Raw genomic sequence first — 21,284 nt, 5'->3', positions numbered from 1 at the left:
AGTTGAAGAAGCTGGAGGAGATCTGGTCACACTAGCTGTCCCCTCACACCAACAAGGAGAACCAGCAGCTCACTACAATGTGCACAAGCTGCAGTGATGTCTAGGGCCCTGTCCCACCCTCCCCCCTCTCCCCAACATAGGGCTGAAGTGTCACTTGGGCCTTTCAAGCCTCATGCAAATTTCTCTTCCTGCCAACCCTAACCCAGGACTATACAGGGAAGGGGATTCTGGGAAATGTAGTACCAGCTTGGCTAAGTTGATACAATACAAAACTGCCAGAGTGAATATGGAAAGAAGTATTTCAGAAGGTCAAGGGCCCTGTGTTCTGTCTTCAATTGCTGTGACAGACATTTCTTTCTTCTCATGAAAACATCAGTTATTAAAATATATGGTTAACTTACATTCCATCTAATTCTAAAACAGAGGTGAGGTCATTTTGTTAATGTCTCTTGGCTTTTCTTTAGCTATAAGACCAAAAAACAAAACAAAACAACAACACTCTTGTGCTAATGCATTATGAAAGCTTTCATATTTATTTTCTCAGGAATGTTAATTATCTCCTTTGAGCTGATGACTCTCACTTATCTCCAGTTCTGTCAGCTCCCATGACTTCTAGTTCCTTTTTCCCAATGAGCACTGGACTTTTCCATTTTGATGCTTCAATGTCAGCCAGACACATGAAGCCCAATGCTGAATTCTGATTCCCCTCTCACCGGGGGAACTTCCTTTCCTTTTCTTGGGGCTGTCACGCACTCAGGTTTGATGCTCTAGGACCTTTTCCTAATCCAGTCAATGACCAAATGCTCTTGGATTTTCTCTCACAAATGGCTCCGGTGTTTATCTTTTCCTCCCCATTTCTGCTCTCCTTCCCTGTCCCTTATGGTCATTCTTAGATGCTAGGAGATTATGGTTCTCTCCTGTTCCAGGCCTTTCTCACGTCCATCCATCCTCCATGCTAGTATTTTTTAAATATAATTTTCCCCAGTGTTCACACACCCTCCATGGTGTCCTACTTTCCACTACATCAGAGAAGGCAAATGTTTTGAAGATCAAAAGGAGATTAGAAATGATCTAGTCCAACATTTTCCTTTTATCGAAAAGAAACAAGAAACACCAGGAGATTGAGATCACACAGATTTAGAAATATAACCCCAGGCTTTGGAAACCTAATTTCATGCTTTCTGTAATACTATGTCAACCAGCTTTGAGAAAAAAAAATGCATGATTTTCAAGACTCTCGGTCATCTCACCCAACTATTTGCACAACTCCAGGGGACACCATTTACACGGTAGTTTATGGAGTTGGCCCCAGGGCCACCATTCATACAGAAGTACATGTAGACTCCACATAGACTACAGAATGAATGATGGCCCGGATGTCGTGCAGTGAGGCGTTGGTACCTTACTGTTCGGGCTTCTTTATTTCCCACTACCTGTATTTCCTCTACTCTACCCAAATCCTTCATGTCTTTAAACCTCATTGAAATTCTTCTCTCCTTTATGAATTCATTTCATTTCTTAGAGGTCCTTATTTATATGAACCACTAGTTCTTTCCAGTGTAGAGTAAGTCAGTTCTGGGCTATAAGAAGCCTGAATTTAAAATAAAATAAAAACTTGGGTTCTAATTCCAGGTCTTCTACCTACTGGCTGTGTGATCTTTAAATCATTTATCTTTCCAGTGTAGAGTAAGTCAGTTCTGGGCTCTAAGAAGCCTGAATTTAAAATAAAAAAAAAAACTTGGGTTCTAATTCCAGGTCTTCTACCTACTGGCTGTGTGATCTTTAAATCATTTATCTTCATGAAACTGCTTCTAATCTATGAACTGGGCATAATAATACCTGTCTTATCTCACAGAGTGAGCGTCACTTGAGCAAATGCAGTGTTTTGGGTGCTGAAGAGTATGATATAAATGGAAGTTACAGTGTAATACATATGCAGTGTAATGCACTGTGTAATATAACTTAGTCCTTACTGATACAGGCATTGCTTCAGTATGTTTGTTTTGGTTTAGCCAGAATATGGTTACTAGGTTATAAGCCACTTGAGGAATGAAATTACATTTTATATATTTTTTCTTCTCTTCCTTTAAGTGAGCACTGCATAAATCTATTTGAAAACCATGCAGGAATACATTTATGTTTCTAAAGGGGGTGGACTTTAAAAAGAAGGTGCAGATATAGAAAAAATCTCAAAGTGTGCTTCTTTACATGTGCCAAACTATCTTCGGGGCAAACTAAACAGCACATAAATTAGAAATGGTAAGCTGCCAACCACTCCTGCCTCTGCCAAACGCCATCACGAGTTGGTGTGTGTTTGCAGAATAATTTGTCACGTGGGCATGGGTTCTAAAAATCTTTCTGGTTTTGATCATAGGAAAAGATTCAGGGGAGTTAGTAGTGCTTGGAAACAAGTAGTGGGTGGCATTTAGGGCTTTTCTTTGTTAAGTCTTAGTTACTGGGAATTTCAGACACCAAGGACCTAAAAGTAGACCCCAATTTTTTTTTTTTTGACACCTCTGCCTTTTGCTACAACATGGAGAAAAAAGTCCTTTTGGGAATTTCTTAGACTGAAACCAACACTAGTGAGATAGAGAACCTCAGAGTTGAAGGAGGTTTGAATATGGGAAAGGGAAATAACACTTCATTGCGTGGTTTCTCCAATTTATAAGTGAGGTTCCGAGGACTGAGCTGGGTATTCATGCCTGAGGCTGGGAAGCATGCAGCCCGCACAGAATTCCGAATCAGCAGCTCTCTCTAAGCAGAACAGCAGTTATTCCCTGGCTGTGGTTTAGGGCTATTGATTCTCCTGGCGCTTTTAGATGGGATTTGAATAATTCTCCTTTTTTTTTTTTTTCTCTTGCTGAGAGTCAAATCATTTTTGTCCATATTCATGTTGTAGTTTGTTTTTCTTTTCTAAAGAAAACATACCACAGGAATTCCAAATCAATCACCAAAATTGTATTCTAGAGCATTGGTATAAACTGCAAAAACCAGTTGGAGTTTAAAGAAGATTTTTCTTAGGAGTAAGATTTTCATACCGGATCTTGAATGCATTCTAAAGCTTATTAACCTAATGTGATTATTGCACAGGTCTTTCATTTAGAGAAGTGATTGCTGTTAATAAAAGCAAATCCTTTCTGTAAATAGAGGTACAAGAGAAAAAGTACTTGAGGCTCTAAAGTAGAATTGAAAGCAAGATTACACCAGCTTCATTAAACCTTCTTAAATAGGGGTTGGCTTAGAACAACATTCCTTAATTGCATTAAATCATACCGTAATTTCTTCTGCCAAAGAAGTGTTTCTGTTTTTAGGTTAAAGTGTATGTCCTACATCATTTTACTTTCTGGTCCTCTGTTTCCCAAAGTGTCAAAAAATAGGGTTGCCCTAGAATCTGGAATTCAGGAGAGGACACCAATTTGATGCCAAGTAACCTTATGTGTTGTTGTTTTTTTTTTTATCCTCACCAGAGGACACTTTTGCATTTACCTTCAGACAGAGCGGGAGGGACAGAAAGAGGAAGAGAGAGAGAGAAACATGGATGTGTGAGAGACATATCAAGTGGTCGCCACCCACACGTGAACCGTGGCCAGGGACAAACTGCAACTGAGGTATGAGCCCTTAGTGGGAACCAAACCCAGTCCTCTCTGGTCCATGGGCCGACGCTCTAACTGCTGAGCCAAACTGGCCAGGGCTGTATTGTATTTTATGCATTTAAAATATTGTTCTAAGGAATTCACAAGCTTCAGCAGCCTGCTGAATGGGTTCACGGCCCAAAGACATTAGGAACCTTTTACCTGCATTTCTCTATGACTAATACTGAAATTCTTTCATCAAATAAAATCAGGATATATACTCCATTGCTTTTACTGGAGCCTTAGTGAACACTTTGTTTTCCATACCTGACTTTTCACTTTAAAATATGTTCAAAATCTTAACCTGATTCTCCACGGTGTTTCTGGGGTGGTCCTCATCATTATTTTAGCTTCTTTTAATACCTGAGCATTTTATATCATGGTTTCAGCTTCTGGGTAGAGTCTTGGAGTCCTGACATTGTGAGGACTCACAGCGACATGCCTTAAAAGTAAAACCGAGATGAGCCCGAACACAAGGCCTACAGTTATTATCTCATGAGTTCATCTGAGGTGACACTTGTGTCGAAACCCAGCACTTCTTAAAATAGCCACTGTAACTCAGAAAATGTGTGTGGCTGTTCTGTTCACAGTAATTACCAGGGCTTTTATTTATTTATCTATTTTATTTATTTATTTATTTATTTATTTATTTATTTTTAAATCCTCACCGAGGATATTTTTCCATTTATCTTCAGATAGAGTGGGAGGGAGGTGAGAGAGAGAGACATCAACATGAGAGGGACACATCGATTGTTTGCCTCCCGCACAACTTGACCAGGGCCGGGGACCAATTCGCAACCGAGGTACACGCCCTTGACCACAATAGAACCTGAGACTCTTTGGTCGGCAGGCCGATGCTCTAACTGCTGAGCCATATTGGTCAGGGCACCAGGGATTTTTTTTTTAATCTGCAAATTCCTGCATCTGTAAATTAATTAACTTGCTCTTCGATCTCATGATTAATATATTTTTGTTATGAACCAAGGAAAGGAATTTGTCCAAGGTCATATAGTAAGTTCAGTTATGAGACTGCGACTGTCATCCTTTAACTACCTTTGTATTCACACATTCAAATAGAATCTTATACTGAAGACTCAGTGACAGGTGACACCCCATCACTGCCCCAGTCTCTTCTATCAGATGAGTAGGACTTCCAGCAAGAATCATCTTGGAATGACCAACAGGAGGAGAAGGAGGAAGCCCGGGGGACCACTGACCCCCTCACTCATCCGGCACACGACCATTGCTCACCCAGGGCGTGGCAGGCATGTGCCAGGTGCTGGAGATGCGGGATGGCCGAGAGAGAGCCGCACCTGCCCTCACACCCTCACACCGCTAGTGCGGGACAGGCAGCGAGCAAGAAAATGAAGAAGATGCGTGTAATACCACATCAGGAAAAGAGAGGTGTTAACATTTAGGTGGAGAAGAGTGATAAAGAAAAATGAAGAAGGATAAATGAAACAGAAGGCTTGGAGGAGGGTTGTTTCAGATAGGATGTCCACGAAAGGTCTTTCTGAGATGGTGACACTTGGACCGTAGCTTGTATGAAGAAAGTAGTGTGAAACTTTGGGAAGAGGGAGTTCTAGGCAGGGAGAAAGGAGGTCACATGGCCTTGAGGGGCACAGGTTGAAGGGTTAGGAGAACAGCAAGAAAACCTATTGAGGCTGTATAACAGGGCGTTTGAATTTAGCATCCTTTTGTGTCCCTGCTCCACAAGGTATGACTTTGGGCAAGTCAATTAACCTCTGTAGGCATCAGTTTCCCTATCTAGGAAATGGAGCAATATTCTCTATTTTACAGTGTCATTGTGGGGCTCAATGAAGCAATCTGTATAAAGTGGACCTAGCTTACTGTCTGGTTTGCAGCACGGACTCAATACATTTAGTTCTTGGTACTGTTGAGGACCTGCTCAAACGGAGGTAATGCCAGCACTGACCTCAGCAGGCATCTTGCCTAGGTCGTGTCCGGACACACGGGAAGCACTCCAGAGCCTCACCCTGAACTATGATGCCATGGTCCCGCTGGCCCCCCTTCTATAAAGCATTCTAATTGTGTCAAGAATTTAAAAAGTCCATTTGTGGCTTGAGGTATGGTTCATTCTGGATTGCTCACAGTCAGAGAGCTTCCTAGAAAAACAGATAGGTTGTACAGAAAACCCCAAGGCTTTGGTAAAAGGTGAAAGATGTGATATAGGCTGAAACACCCAAAAGTCTACTCTTATAAGTTGATGAAACTAATTTAGACTGTTGTGCTGTGTGCCCAAAACCTGTCTTGTTCACTGTTGTTTCCTAGGGCCTGCACCACAATAGCGGTTCAATAAATATTTGTTAGATGAGTCAAAAACATCTAAAAAAAGAAAGAGATGTTTCTTGACCTCTCAGCTTCTGTGATTAAAAGGGAGTTCGCTCTCTGCTCTGGGGTTGGTACACCCTGATCTCCTCTGGCATGAATTTGAGTGAATATCTAGGGAATAAGAGACACACATGGTTTGGGTGGAACTCTATGATCATTTGATCAAAAATCATATCTGAGTAAAGCTACTCAATTAAGAATTCAGGGCCATCTCCAATTCAACTGATTACTAAAGAAAATTAAGGCCATTTAAATTTTTATGGTGTGAGACAAAATATTCATTTCCAAATATCTATTGTTTTCTCCAAATATGAGACCCAGCCCTTCCCCTGGAAAAACAAAAAGGATTGAGATTAGCCATATAATGGAGGTGGTTATTCTTCTCTGGTTTAATAATTAAATGTTTTAAAACTTGACTCTTTATCAAAAGCAATTTAAGGTAATTCTTTCATGGTTTTCCTAAGAGAAATATGTGAAAATCTGAACCTGGAATTTGGGGGTTGTTTTTGCTTACTTAATTAGCAAAATATTTCAATGGATTATTTCAAGCTTAAGAATCACATTAAATCCCTCAGATATGAATGGGCAGTCCAAAGTTAATAATAGTAATAAAAGATCTTTGTAGAAAAATTACACCATAGCCACAAGTAGTCAAACTCTCAAGAACTGCAAACTGGATGGTATTTCAGCAAATTGTCCTGTCACGGTTTCATGGATATTGGCAAGAGATTGCTTGGTCAGAGACAAAGAACCATTTATTACTCCCAGCAACAACAATAGCCAGAATGTCAGCATCTGCACCAGCTCCCCAAGCCCAATCCTCACAGGCCCACATGAAGAGGGCCAGATGACACTTACACACATAATGGGCTATTTAAAAGAGAGGAACCCCAAGTTTAGGGAACCCGAATCTTTTATAATAGACTGTAAGCCAGCTCGATTCCTTTCCAACAAAGACTTTATCTTTAAGTTACTAGATGGTAAAAACACCTTTGCTCTAGATAAGACACTCTGCCTATCTTTCAAGGCTGTTTGTATAACTAACATCCTTGCAAAGACAGCCTGGAACAAAGACAGTCAGAGTCAGTGTCTTTGCTTGTAAGATATGCAGAAATGCGAGAGATGCGTGAAGAACTGTCTCTCACCTCAAATATCCTAAAAAGGCGGCTTTTCTGTTTCAAACAAGAAACTAGAATGTTTAAGGTTCAAAGATTATAGAGCCTAGCTTTGTTTGGTTTGGTTTTATAGAATTTAACCAGTCTTTTGGAGGATGGGTATCAATAAAAAGGATAAGACCCATATGCCATATCACTTAAATTTGGATGTTATACCTAAATAGCTCTTCAAAAAGAAATTTTTCATGTGACGTTTGCACAGTTAAAGATTATGACAAGTCCAGGGATAAGGAAAAGTAGGTTCTAATTTAGAAGTTTAATTAGCTGCTTCACTCCAAAATATATCGGGTTTAGAGCAGAAAGGTTAACAGACCAGAAGGACATTAAATGTTTCAAAAGAGATTTTAATATTCTTCCTATTTCTCCCTAGAGCCCAGGCCCCTGATATTCAGAACCATCCCAGTCAAAGGCTTTGTTAGTGTTTATTATCCTTTTCAAATTCTTATGATAATTACATGTCTTTAGAGAAAAGTTATGTTGCACAAATTATTATTCTTTAAACAGGAGAGTTTTGTTATCAAATGTAGCCATTACACAATCATATTCACACCCTTGGTTTGTGTTAAGTCTAAGCATCTACTTTTAAGATCTTGCAAACCTGACCCCCCTTTAAATCTTAGTTTTCACTTATTACCACTATTCACACTGATACTAACTACTCCTTTAAAAAAAATTTCTTTATTGATTTTAGAGAGAGAGGAAGGGAGAGGGAGAGAGAGATAGAAACATCGATGAGAAAGAACATTGACTGGCCGCCTCCTGCATGCCCCCCACCGGGGATCAGGCCCACAACCTGGGCATGTGTCCTGACCGGGGATTGAACCGGCGACCTCTAAGTGCATGGGTCGACGCTCAACCATTGAGCCACACACCAGCCGGGCTCCTTTTTTTTTAGTTAATTATGTTAAAAGTCATTTTGACTGATTAAAGTGGTGAGTTATTTGGTCCTCTGGTGTTAATCATTAAAATAATGCAAAGTAAACAAAGAATAGTATCTGAATAGTTTTACACTAAATTTGCACCCAAGCAAAAGAGGAAAAACTTAAAGAAATAATGTGCTCTTAGCTAATTAAATCCCATTTTCCTCTTGGGAGTTAGATGATGGAGCAGTGGTACTAGCAGAACCAAAGGGTCTAAAAGTGTGTTTGTGGCATCAGCACAGCAAAGCACACAGCTGAAGGCCACCAGCAGAGCTGTGACATCAGCAACTGTTTACGTAATACATCAGTGCTGAACTTGATTTTCAGCCCAGCACAACCGCAGTCCTGTGCCCTTGAAATTTATGAATATTGGACAGTAAAGATGTTCAAGAAGCAGACTAAGGTTCTAACACTATTTTAATAAACACAAGCACACACTGGTTTACTTTACTATTTTTCAGAACATTAGATTAGGACTTTTTCCAAAGAAATTTGCAACATTAAAAACTATAATACTTTTCTGATCTAAGTCCAAAGCATTCATCATGAAAAATGCACAATCTAAAAATGTTACCTCTAAAACATGACATTTAAGTTGTAGTTTAAACCAGAAAAGATTAATTTCTTATAGTTTTTTTTTTTGTATTTTGAACTCTAGTTCAATGGTTTGCAAATTAGGACATGCATATTTGCATGCTCCTGGGGGTTCACTTTCCAAAGGAGTCCTTTAATGATACTTCAAAGGAAACTAGTTGCAATTTCAGAAGAATCTGTTTCCTAACATTTCCCCTTCCCCTTTCGCATCTATGTGTTCTTCCAGGTATGTGTTCCGGGCAAAAGGAAACACACCTATTACCCATCAGAGATCTTATGATACATGTCAAACATTATAAAACCCTCAGAAACACTCATTAAAAAGACAACTGGAACTGTTGGTATAGGTGGGGGGTGGAAAAATGGCTCTAATAACTAGATAATAATCTTTTCATAAGCCTACATGTTTTCAATAATTTGCTTTCAACAAAACTGAAGTATGGCCTATTCAAGTTATTAGCTGATATTACAAATCACTTTGGTTGTTAACTGGAAGAATGGAATGACTCTACTGTTATAAGGTTTCTTCAACTCCCCACCCATTTTCATTATTCTTCAGAACAATAAATTTCATCTACTTAAAGAGTAGAAAAGAATCATGTTATTCTAGAAGTAAGTGACAGTCATCCTGGAATGTCTTGGTTTGTTATTTAAGAAATTCAGGATTATATTCTTGAAGCATTTTATTTTATTTTTGTACAGGGCCAGTAGTCGACAACACTCAAAGAGACTCAGAGAAGAGAGAATACAAAATAATCAAAATAAATTAAAGCTACTAACACATTGCTGATGTGGGAGATGGTGGCCTATGGTGGAGTATATTTTTTAACTAATATAATTTTCCCACTTAGGGAACTTATGAGGCCAGAATCTACACATCTGATTGGGAGGAAGTGGACATATTCTCTTTCAAGTGCACACTAAGTAGCCCTTGGCAATGAGAGAGACGGGTGTCCCACGTGCCACTTGCAAAGGCCGTGGAAGCCATAGAAGTTGGCTTCACTCCTACAAAAGTCCAGGACCCCGGCTCCCAGGCTAATCAAGCTGTTGGAAACTCTGCAGCCTAAGTGTAGAATGCCCTCCACAGTTAGTAGAAGAAGTTTTCTGGTAAGGGTTTTTAAATTTCCATGAGACTTTTAAACCTGAGCTACCATGCCAGGTGGTTCAGGATAAGCTCAAGCCAAAAGGAAAGTGCCTGGAGAGCTGGAAGGTTTAAATCTGAAAGCACAGGGCATGAAATGACAGCCTCAGTGTGAAAAATGGTGTCTGTGGCAGAAACGTGGAGGAGGGAAGAGACACGCATGGTGGTTTACATGTGGTAAGGCTCAGACATTTCCATAGATGCCCCGGTTAATCCAAGTCCATGTCATCCACTGCACACAGAGACACTTCAGGTTACTTCTCATCATGGTCTTTTTATGACACTCTGTGCAGCCATAAACACGGTCTGCAGATTTCATTAGGCCCAGGCAAGTTCTGACCGGCAGCCTGATTTAATGCCCTGTGAAACATGCGTTACAGTATCTGTGCAGTTATCTCCCAGCAAATCCTTGCAGCCTAGAGAAAGCCTTAAAGACATGTGCAGATGCTGACATTTATGGAGACAGATAGTAGAGGTAGCCCTGGGATGATGGGGCTAAAGGTGGAATAATAAGGGTCAAGAACTGTTGCAGGACCTGCTAAACTGCAATCACGCTCAGCGTGCACGATGTCCCTGAATACTCTGTGGACTCCTCACAAGCAAATAGCCCACAGCGTGTCCTGTGGGCCTATCATCAGGGAAGGGGATAATGAGGACAGCCAGAGACAATCACTTTACTGTGGCACCTGGCAAAAACTTGATTTTCCTTAGGGGAGAAATTAGGCCAACTCATTAGACAAAACATCAGTGATTTTAAGAAACTTGACACTTGTCATTATAGATATCAACATGTCAAATCCTCAGTTGATGGTTTATACCTTTGTGTAAACAAAGCTTCTCTGTGTCTTTGGTTTGGAGTATTCACAGCCCATTTCCAGGGAACACAGAGGCCTATCAGCCTCCAACCCCGTCTGCCCTCAAGTCTCCATGAAAGACTCCGGCCCTTTCGGTCAGTTCTATCTTGCCGCAAGCGGCATTCTGATTTTTATTGCACTCTCTCTGGATCTGAAAACCTGTGATTTTATGGTTCTGAAATCATAGTAAAATATTATTCTCCTGATTTTTGACTTGACAGGCTTCGCATCAAGAGGTGAACTATCCTTGTCGAAACACTGGTCAATTGTTGCAACATCCAGTCTGTTAGATAAAGCAAGGCATCGCTTCTTGAATTCTTTCTATCGAAGTAGAATTTAGAAAGAATTTAGAATTCCTAAAAAAAATGTAGAAGCTGTCAGCAATGGTACATTATCTTCAGACTGTCGAGTGCAAGGTTTGCCTGACAAGTTTCCACGAGAGACTGAATGGAGTCTCCCTTTCAATATTCAGGTCATTGCTCGCTGACTGGTCCAACCACCCAAGGACTTGGCTCGGGGCTGCATTGCATACATGCCTGGGAAAGGCTCTCACGGTGTTCTCAGCAGGCCCTTGGCAGTTCAGACTGAGCACCCATAACTAGCACTTAATACATCTGTCCCATCTTGCTGGTGAGATGCACTGCTTTCTGGAGCCAACATGGTGCTGATGACCGCAGCAATGATTTTCTCAAAACCCCACCAAATGATTCCAAGAGGTCATCGTAATAAAAGGGGGGAGGGGGTTTGCAGAGGTGAAGAGTTGGAGATGGAAGGAGATCAAGAAAACCTGTGCTAATGCCTCCAGTGAAAGAAAATGAGAGCATCCCTTCCTCCCTTCCTCATGGCTGCTGGAGCAAAAGGCGATGAGGACCCTCTGCTCCACCCTGAGCCATGTTGAACACCAGTCGCAGGAAAAGCCACAGTGGGATTGTTTAGCTTAAAAAAATTTGATTTACATAATTTTATCTTGTATTTGCCCAAGGACAGGTTATTACAAAGGCCTCACCAGAATTCTGCAGGTATCATTCTACTCAGAGCCAGAGCCCAGCCTTGCAAAGCTCAAGGCAAGGTTACCTGAGCATTGCACTGATCTCCAAGGTAGAATCTGCAAGAGCCCAGTGAAGGTCTTTTGGGGCAGGAAGTGGAGGGGAGGGATATGGAATTTTGTTTCTGAATTCACTGTTAATTAGAACAATAATAATCATGTTCCTTTTCTTACAGTTTTCTTCCAGGCCCTAAAGGTAACCCTACATAGATTTACTTGGAGAAGATAATCAAGAAAAAAAAAATGTTTTTCCTGCCTCTTCTATTATTTCTTTTTCTTACTTTAGAACAGCAAATTTCTTGTCAGCAGATGTCTTGTCTACAGAGAAACCCAACATCCTAGCTATCGAGTAGGTAGGAAGGACAGTGTCGTGAAAGACATAGTTAAATTAGGGGCACAGCTGACTGTGTGATTCTGGCTCTGGGATAGGATGGTGCATTTGGTTGGCATATAATCGCTGGCTTTCCAACACAAGGTGACTTAGTCAGCAGTGAGCTGGGGCCGGGGCAGGTCCCAGATCCTTCTTTCAAATGTGTTTGTACTCTGCATTTAATTATTCATTAACAAATATTTATGGAGCCACCAGCAAGAGAGCACCGTGATTAAAAAGCATGAGTTCCAGAGACTGACCACCAGGGCTCAACGCCACCTGTGCCACTTATAGCACTGTGACCTTGGCTGATTATGAATTCCTCAAGCCTCAGTTTCCTCCTCTATAAAAGAGGGAGTTCTTTTCCTGTAGGATTTGTGAGGATCAAATGAGATAAGGTCTGTACAGTGCTCAGCCCATTGTAGGAACTCGCAGCCAGTTTATTAGGCAAACCGGGTTTGATCGGCTGTGAGCAGGAGACACGTTAAGTTGCTCCTCTATTCCCTTTCTAATTCCGTCGGGTAGGTTCTGTTAGGTTCCCTGTCACTCTCAGATAATAAAAAGTCCTCTGATCAGTTTTCATGCCAAGGAGAGTCTCCTTTCAGAAATTCAACTGTTTAGCCTGGTATACTAATTGAATCCTGGAGCTCTAGTTAATTTAGAGGTTCTAGCTACCTGGCTTGCCCCAGGTCAGGAAGCCCAAATAGAAGTGAGAGTAGCCACCTCCTACCTACTCGATAACTATGATGTCGGGTTTCTCCAAGGTCAGGGTCAAAGGAGATTACAAGAAAGAGCCCAGAGGTATAGCAGGTAGAGCTGGGGCTGACATTGAGGTTCTGTGCTTGGTAGGTGGCCCCACCCTCTGCCCCTCCCATTGGCATTTGTCAAATCCCTGCCCCTACTTTGGGGACCTTTGTCAGGCTCGGTGGGGGAGGAAAGAGCACGTGACCCGCTCTCCAACCACAAATCACACCGGACTAGGGTGGAGATCCGTGGGCTGACCCTCAGGTTCAATGGCGTTTTGATCATTCTCCTGTCCCCACACTCTCTGCCTTTTCCTCCAGTGCCCTGGCTGGTGCTGAGCGAGATTTTTCCCGGTGGAATCAGAGGACGAGCCATGGCTTTAACTTCGAGCATGAACTGGAGCATCAACCTTCTCATCTCGATGACGTTTTTGACTGTGACGGGTAAGGACGCATCCTCTTCCTCTAGTCTAACACCTTTGTGTTCTTAGGACGAAAGTAAGGGAAGCACACTCAACTGAAAAACATTTCATTGTGGACATTTGCAGACACATTCCAAATTAAGAAAGGGGCAAGGAACCTGATGTACCCACCACCCAACTTAAAGGGTTGTCAACCTTAATGCATTATAACCCACTTGTCCCCCCTCCCCACACACACATTGTTTTAAAACACATCTCAGACAACTGTCATTTGTCTATAAAATTTTAGTATGGATCTCTAAAAGATAAGACATTTAAAAACCATAACAACAATATCATTATCAACCTAAAAATATTATTAAGAGTCCTTGGTATCACTATCCAGTCTGCATTCACATTCTTCAAAGTCCCTTACAATTATGTTTTATATTTTGTTTGTTTGAATCATAACCCAAATACAGGGTGTCCCCCCGAAAAATGTATACACACTTAACAGCTGATAGCTCAGTTGATACTTCTTTCTTTTCAGAATTTAACCCATTGGAATTTATCATTCAAAATATGCATACATTTTGGGGGGACACCCTAGATATAACTTACAGCTGATTGATATGACTCTTGCATTTTGTAGGTTTCATCTTCTTTTTCCTCCCTGCCCCCAATTTTATATTTCTAATGAAGAAACTGGGTCTCTAGTTTCATAGCTTTCCCCAGGTGGGATTTTGCTGATGTTGTCATATCGCGTGAACTTCCGTCCTGTTTCCTGTGAACAGCTGTTTAGATCTGCAGGCTTGAGGAGACGCTCTCGTCTCTGTTTATAAACGCCCTCGGCGGCGATGGCCCAGGTCCATTTTCATTGCTTCCACACTTTATCTCTAGTACTTCTCTGAAAGAATTTTCTTCTATGACTATTAGAAGGAATTTCTAATAATCATTAGTTATTTGCCTACCCTGAAGTAGGGGTCATCTAAGGAAGGAAAGATAAATACTTTAAACTTTTCTCCTATTTTGGTTCTTGAAATAATGAGGTGGTTCTCCAGGACCCTCCAAAATTGACCGAGGAGTTGAGTTTGCTTTCTTTCCTTTTTTCCCTTTACGTATAGATACACATGTATCTATCGAGGCTGCAAACAAAGAAACCAGATCATCTAAATCTCCACAAGCCTCCAGGGCAGTGATGTTCAGCCCGTGTGCGGAGAGAATTTTGAAAACACGCAGTGCCTGACTATGTAGCCCGGGCACTGGCCTCTTTTCCCTTAGGCTGTCAAGTGAAAAAGGACAGCAGCCAACACAACGATAGCCATCCAGTGTGAATGAATCAAAATTATACGTATTTTCTGTCAGATCAGCAAAATGTATAATCTGTTTTTTGGAGTGCCACAGAATTTTAGTGACTAGTTTAGGTGTGCCATGAGATGAGAAAGGTTGAAAATCGCTGCTCCAGATCTAAACAGCAGTTCACAGGAAACATGAAGGACAGAAAGTCATGTGATATCACGACAATCAGCAAAATCCCGCCTGGGGAAGATTGTGCAACAAATGACCCAGTTTCTTTATTAGAAATATAAAGTGAGGGGGAGGAGGAAAGGAGAAGTGGAGATAAAACCTACCGATTTTTAGAGACATGTCAATTAATTGTAAGTTATGTATTTGGGTTGTGATTCAAAGAATAAAAGGTGATGATAAAACCATAAAGAGAATGTGAATAATATGTATATATTACATATAAATTCTCAAAAGTGGATGTATACTCAAAAATGTATATATCTGAATTTTGTCAACCACTTTTGTTTTTCTTTTTTTCTTTACTAGGCAGCAGCTTTTTAATTTGAACACACCTTCAGTACAGTTCAAACATCAACCACCTTTTTTGAGTACATCTACTTTTGGAGTTGTTAAATAAGCATGGTTTGAGTTTTTATATAAAATGTAAAAATGTTTGTATCCTTCCTACTTTTTTAGAAATAGCCCAAGAGTATCTTCATTTTCATTGGTTTGCAGGAAGATTTTAATTTTTTCCTTGATCTCCTCGGTAACCCATTCATTGTTTAATAACATGCTATTTAGCTTCCATGTGTTCAAATGTCTTTGTGTGGTCTTCTTGCAATTGATTTCTAGTTTCATGCCATTGCGATCTGAGAAGATGCTTGATATGATTTCAGTCTTCTTGAACTTGTAGAGACTTAGTTTGTGCCCTAACATGTGGTCTATCTTTGAGAATGTCCCATGTGCACTTGAGAAGAATGTGAATTCTGTAGTTTTGGGGTGTAATTCTCTGTAGATATCTATTAAATCTATTTGGTCTAGTGCTTCATTTAGAGTCTCTGTTTCCTTGCTAATTTTTTTGTCTAGAGGATCTATCCAGTGATGTCAGCGGGGTGTTGAAGTCCCCTGCTATGATTGTATTGCTATTGATTTCTCCTTTGAAGTTCTCCAGAAGATTTTTAATATATTTTGGTGCTCCTATATTGGGTGCATATATGTTTATCAAGGTTATATCTTCCTGTTGGATAAATCCTTTCAATATTATGTAGTGGTCTTCTTTGTCTCTAGTTATGGCCTTCGTTTTGAAATCTATTTTATCAGATATGAGTATTGATACCCCAGCTTTTTTTTTTTTCTTTCCATTTGCTTGGAAGATTTTTTTCCATCCCTTCACTTTCAACCTATGTGAGTCTTTTGTTGTGAGGTGGGTCTTGTAAACAACATATATGTGAGTCATGTTTTCTTATCCAATCAGCTACTCTGTGTCTTTTTATGGGAGCATTCAATCCATTTACATTTAAGGTGATTATTGATATGTACTTATTGCCATTTTTGTTTAGTGTGGTTCTATTTTTCTTCCCATTTCTCCTGCTAATTACAGCAGTCTTTTTAACATTACTTGCAGTGCTGGTTTGGTGCTAATGTATTCCCTTAGCCTTTTTTTTTGTCTGGGAAGCTCTTTATTTGACCTTCTATTTTGAATGATAGCCTTGCTGGGTAGAGTAGTCTTGGATTCAGATCCTTGTTTTTCATGACCTTGATTACTTCATGCCATTCCCTTCTGGCCTATAGTGTTTCTTGTGAGAAGTCAGCTGAGAGCCTTATGGGGTTTCCTTTGTAGGTAACCTGTTGTTTATCTCTTGCTGCTTTTAGGATTCTTTGTCTTTAATTTTTGGCAGTTTGATTACTATGTGTCTTGGTGTGGCCCTGTTTGGGTTCTTCTTACTTGGGGCTCTCTGTGCTTCTTGAACTTGAATGCCTTCTTCCTTCACCAAATTAGGGAAGTTTTCTGTCACTTTTCTTTGAATATATTCTCTAACCCTTGCTCATTTTCTTCTTCTTTGGGGACTCATATGATGCGAATATTATTACGTTTCCAGTTGTCCCACAGTTCTCTTAAGCTGTCTTCCTGTTTTTTAATCGTTTTTTTCCTTTTGGTTTTCTCATTGGTTGATTTTTTTCTACCCTGTCTTCTAATTCACTGATCTGGTCCTCAGCTTCCTCTACTCTGCTTTTTTAGACCTTCCAATGTGTTTTTCATTTCTGATATGTCATTCTTCATTTCTTCTTGGTGGTTTTTAATTTCCAACTGGTTGATTTTCAACATTTCTATGTCTTTACTCATGGTGCTCATGTCCTTACACATGCTGTTGAGCTTCCTCAAGATCATGGCTCTGAATTCTAGTTCTGTTAACTTGCTTAACTGCACCTCATTTATCTCATCTTCGGTAGAGGTTTCTTGTTCTTTCATTTGGCTTTTGCTTCTGTTTTTCACCATTTTGGCTATCACAGTGGACTTTGGAGTCTGCCAAATTTTCCCTGTGGGTGTTGGTGTTCTGCTGTTTGTGGCTCCCTCTCCTGGGTTTGGATGAGGCAGGGAAACACCACTGTGAAGTCTTAACTGTCCTGGTTAGAGTTGCTAGCCCAGGGAATGGTAGTTAACCTCTGGCTTTTGTGCCTGGAGGCTATTAGTAGTGGTCACCTGAAGAACCTTGGTTTCTGAGTTGACTGAAAAACTCCCTCAGGTGCTCAGTGTAAGAGGATTCCCGAGGGTGGGGCAGATGCTGGTTGTTCATGGGCCTCTATTAGCATTTCAATGGCCACTGGGTGGGGTTGAATCTCCGAGGGAGGGGCTGCCCCCTCTCCCCAGGGCCCTGGGAAGGAGTAAGATGACCACAGTCCTGCGTGGCTGCACTCAGCAGAAGCTCTGAGCACCCTCCAAATCCCGAGTTTCCCCCACAGTTCCAGTCCAGTCTGCCCTCCCTTTGCCAGAGCCCAAGGTGAGTGGCTGCTGCCAATTTAGTCTCTGTCCGGGCTCTGCGTCGTGGAGCCGCCTGGGACTTTAACCTGAGGGTGCTGCTCCCAGCTGAGGGTGGCACCAACCTAGGGTGTAGCACCCAGCCAAGGCTGCAGGACCCAGCCGAGGGCGTAGCACCCAGCCGAGGTGGCTGCAGGACCCAACTGAGGCGGCCGCTGGTCCCAGCCGAGGCCGCAGGTCCCAGCCGAGGGCGCAGCTTCCAGCCGAGGGCGCAGGTCCCAGCCGAGGGCGCAGGTCCCAGCCGAGGGCGCAGGTCCCAGCCGAGGTGCCCGCTGGTCCCAGCCGAGGGCGCAGGTCCCAGCCGAGGGCGCAGGACCCAGCCGAGGGCCCAGCTTCCAGCCGAGTCTGCAGGTCCCAGCCCAGGCCGCTGCGGACCGTGGGCTCCCGGCCCCTCTCACGTCCTCGCAAGCCTGCCAGGATGGAGTCAGTGTCCCTGGTTATGTGGTCCTTCAAGTTGTCTTTCGGTTGCCCCTTCCTGACGATTTGTCTTTATTTTCGCTGTAATTCCAGTTTGGTCCTGGGAGACGGTCTGTGCAGCTCCATTCACGCCGCCGCCATTTTTTTCTCTCCCCAGAAATAGCCCAAGAGTGAAGGAAACAAAGGAACTGGTCATTAACACCAACATTCTCTCCTACCCAGGTCACACCCAGAGGCTGTGCCCTTCACCTTCACACACACACACACACACACCTCGTCTGCTGTTTGATGTAGAAAAGGGAAATATAAAAGGTGGAATGGAAATGATGAGGGACAAGAACAGATGACATAAACCTCTGGGAAGGACAGAGAATATGTAGGATAAGCTGAAGAAGATTCCGAAGTTCTTCATGGGCTTTTGGAACAAATGTCCCGGGATAGCCCTGGCCAGTTTGGCTCAGCGGTTAGAGTGTCGGCCCGTGGTCCAGAAAGACTCGGGTTTGGTTCCTGCTAAGGGCACGTACCTCGGTTGCAGTTTGTCCCCACCCCAGATGGGGTCGTGTGAGGGGCAGCCACTCGATGTGTCTCTCTCACATCGATGTTTCTCTCTCTCTCTTCCCCCCTTTCTCCCTCCTGCTCTATCTGAAGATATATGCAAAAATGTCCTCGGGTGAGGAAATAAATAAATAAATAAATAAATAAATAAATAAATAAATGTATGTCCTGGGATAATCTGAAATCGGTAGATGACATTTAACTGAGCTAAATTTGAAATTCTATACTTAGCCCTGGCCAGTTTGGCTCTTCGGTTGGAGCGTCAGCCTGTGGACTAGAGAGTCCTGGGTTCAATTTCCGCTAGGGGCACGTACTAAAAAAAAGAAAAGAAATTCTATACTTACTTTTAAAAAATCAATTTTCCAAGTAGCAGATAAAAGGGCAGCGAGCCCTTGGACACCACCAACCTTTTTAGTGGAAATTAGACTATGTCAATAAACGCAGAGTGTCCAGAGAGACAGACTTCCGCGCAGTGGTCATGTCATAGCTGCAGTATTGTGCTCCACCCCGAGTCAAACATTTTGAGAAGGTTGCAATATGTCCACTAAGCAAGTGCAATCTGGGTGACATGGGCATGTGACCTCTTGTTACAGAACTCAAGGGGTTCGCTGCTTGGGTGTTCTATTCAAGAATGAGATGTGGTAGGTAGTTTTGTTTGCAGCAATTAAAGGAGACAGGGGATTAATGTCCAACGCTCAGCCTCCCTGGAGGGAGGCTTAGCCATTGCTTATATGCACTATTTGGTCAGTTACATGTTCTTACACTTATTAGGTTGTGTTCCTGTCAAGTGTATCCTCCTTACAGCTGGTCTGCAAAATACTGTGCTACATTTTAACATTTAGTAAGAATCGCATTCAGTAAGAATGACCCACACCTTGAGATGCTTGTCCTATCTAACATTATGGTTTGGAAAGAATAGCTGAGGATATTTGACTTGGAGGAGAAATAGTTGAGCACTGTCTTAAGGAGGAATGGGGAGAGCTGGTCCAGAGGACAAAGCAGAACCTCTGAACAGGCTTCCTGGAAGGCAGACGTGCATTTAGGAATTGGCAAGGAGTCCCTTTTTAACAGGTAGGGCCTCTCACCTTGCAGAGAGAATCTTTGTAAATGGCCGAGCCCCGTTACTAAAGGTGTTAGAACAGAAAAGGGGACAAGTCTTTTTTTTTTTTTTTTTTTAATCCTCACCCGAGGATATTTTTCCATTTTTTGTACAGATAGAGTGGGAGGGAGAGAGAGGAAAGGAGAGAGAGACAGAAACATCGACGTGAAGGGACACATCGAGTGGCTGCCACCCGCACGACCAACCAGGGCCGGGGACAAACTGCAACCGAGGTACATGCCCTTAGCGGCAACCGAACCCGGGTCTCTCCGGACCGCAGGCCGACACTCTAACCGCTGAGCCAAACCGGCCAGGGCTAAAAAAGGGGACAAGTTTGATGAGACAAGCTTTGAGGGTTTTTAATTTTCTATATTGTGGTTTTATGCCCCAGAAGGGAAGAAGGAGCAATTGTACACGCACTTTGTTAAGCACTCACTTGGGCAGAACCCTGTACCAGCAGCCAGAAGGACACAGAGGCAACAGTTTAACTAAAATGCCGGAAGAACAGCAGTGCGTTCCTCCTTCGGGCCTCCCCCTCCTCGGCACAACTGACTGCCTAGTGGTTAATACGCTTCACTGCTGCCACACTGCGTTTACGAAACTGCCTCGTACGTACCTGTTTGGTCAGTTTTCCAGGCTGACCAGTCGTGATCTGTGGCTGCAGCTGTGAAGGGCTATGTGCACGCTTCTAGGCTGTGGTTGGTCTGAGCCTTTGTTCAAAAGGAGCCAGCTCCCTTCTCACTGCTCCCTGCCACTCTGAGCGACATCCTGCTGAGCCGGGGGCGCCCGAGGAACGCAGGCTCGGGTGCACTGGGGCCATCTCTGACCAGTCAGCGCACCTTGACCTTGGTCAGTAACTACAAAAGGACTGCACCTTCGCCTAGAGGTGGTCAGAGGCTGGCAGGTGAGACCCATCCCGCTTCTTGCTGTTGCGTCTGAGTAAGCGAATGCCTTTCATTAGAATTATCACCTTTTTTTCTGTAAATCCAGGAAGAAGCATTGCAAATACACTAGCTACTAAATGATAAATATTGCCAACATGAAATGATGTATTCAAATCAGAGTAAAGAAGAGTGAGTTTGTTCCAAGAAAACCCATCTGTATCAATGTCTTTTTTTTAAAATCCTCACCGGAGGACATTTTTTCATTTTTTTGTTCAGATAGAGTGGGAGGGAGAGAGAAACATCGACGTGAAAGAGACACATCGAGTGGCTGCCTCCCGCATGACTCAACCAGGGCCGGGGGCAAACTACATCCGAGGTATGCGCCCTTAGCAGGAACCGAACCGGGCTCTCTCTGGACCGCAGGCCAATGCTCTAACCACTGAGCAAAACTGGCCAGGGCTCAATATGTCTTTTTAAATGTCCATTAAGAGAAACCAAACGGCTACAGCTGTGATTCCCAGAGAGAAATTTTGGAGAGCGAGGAGAGACAGATATTTGACCTGCTTCATATGCTTCTGTGTTCTTTCAGGTTCTCTTTTTTGCAATGAGCAAAAAGAAAAGTGTGCTCACCAAAAAGATAGCATTGGGTTTAAATTCTGATGGTTACGAGACTGCTATGTATTCTCCCAGAGAAAGCTGGGGTGGCTGGTAAACAGGAAACTTTCAGAGGCTGGCTACGGTTCTAATCTGTATTGCTATTTCCCAGGATACTACCTGC

General features: G+C 42.4%; 1 protein-coding gene across 1 annotated transcript in view; it reads left to right on the top strand.

Moving 5' to 3' along the window:
- The window catches only part of SLC2A12 (solute carrier family 2 member 12), a 54,886-nt gene that overhangs the window by 25,855 nt on the left and 7,747 nt on the right, over window positions 1-21,284 (top strand). Inside the window, 1 exon segment of the mRNA XM_036248579.1 lies at window positions 13,148-13,270. Coding sequence (XP_036104472.1) covers window positions 13,148-13,270 — 123 coding nt within the window.

The sequence above is a fragment of the Molossus molossus genome, unplaced genomic scaffold, assembly GCF_014108415.1.
Source record: "Molossus molossus isolate mMolMol1 unplaced genomic scaffold, mMolMol1.p scaffold_m16_p_8, whole genome shotgun sequence".
Lineage (NCBI taxonomy): Eukaryota > Metazoa > Chordata > Mammalia > Chiroptera > Molossidae > Molossus > Molossus molossus.
Note: the sequence above shows the minus strand (reverse complement) of the source record. Positions and strands in the feature narration are given on the sequence as shown.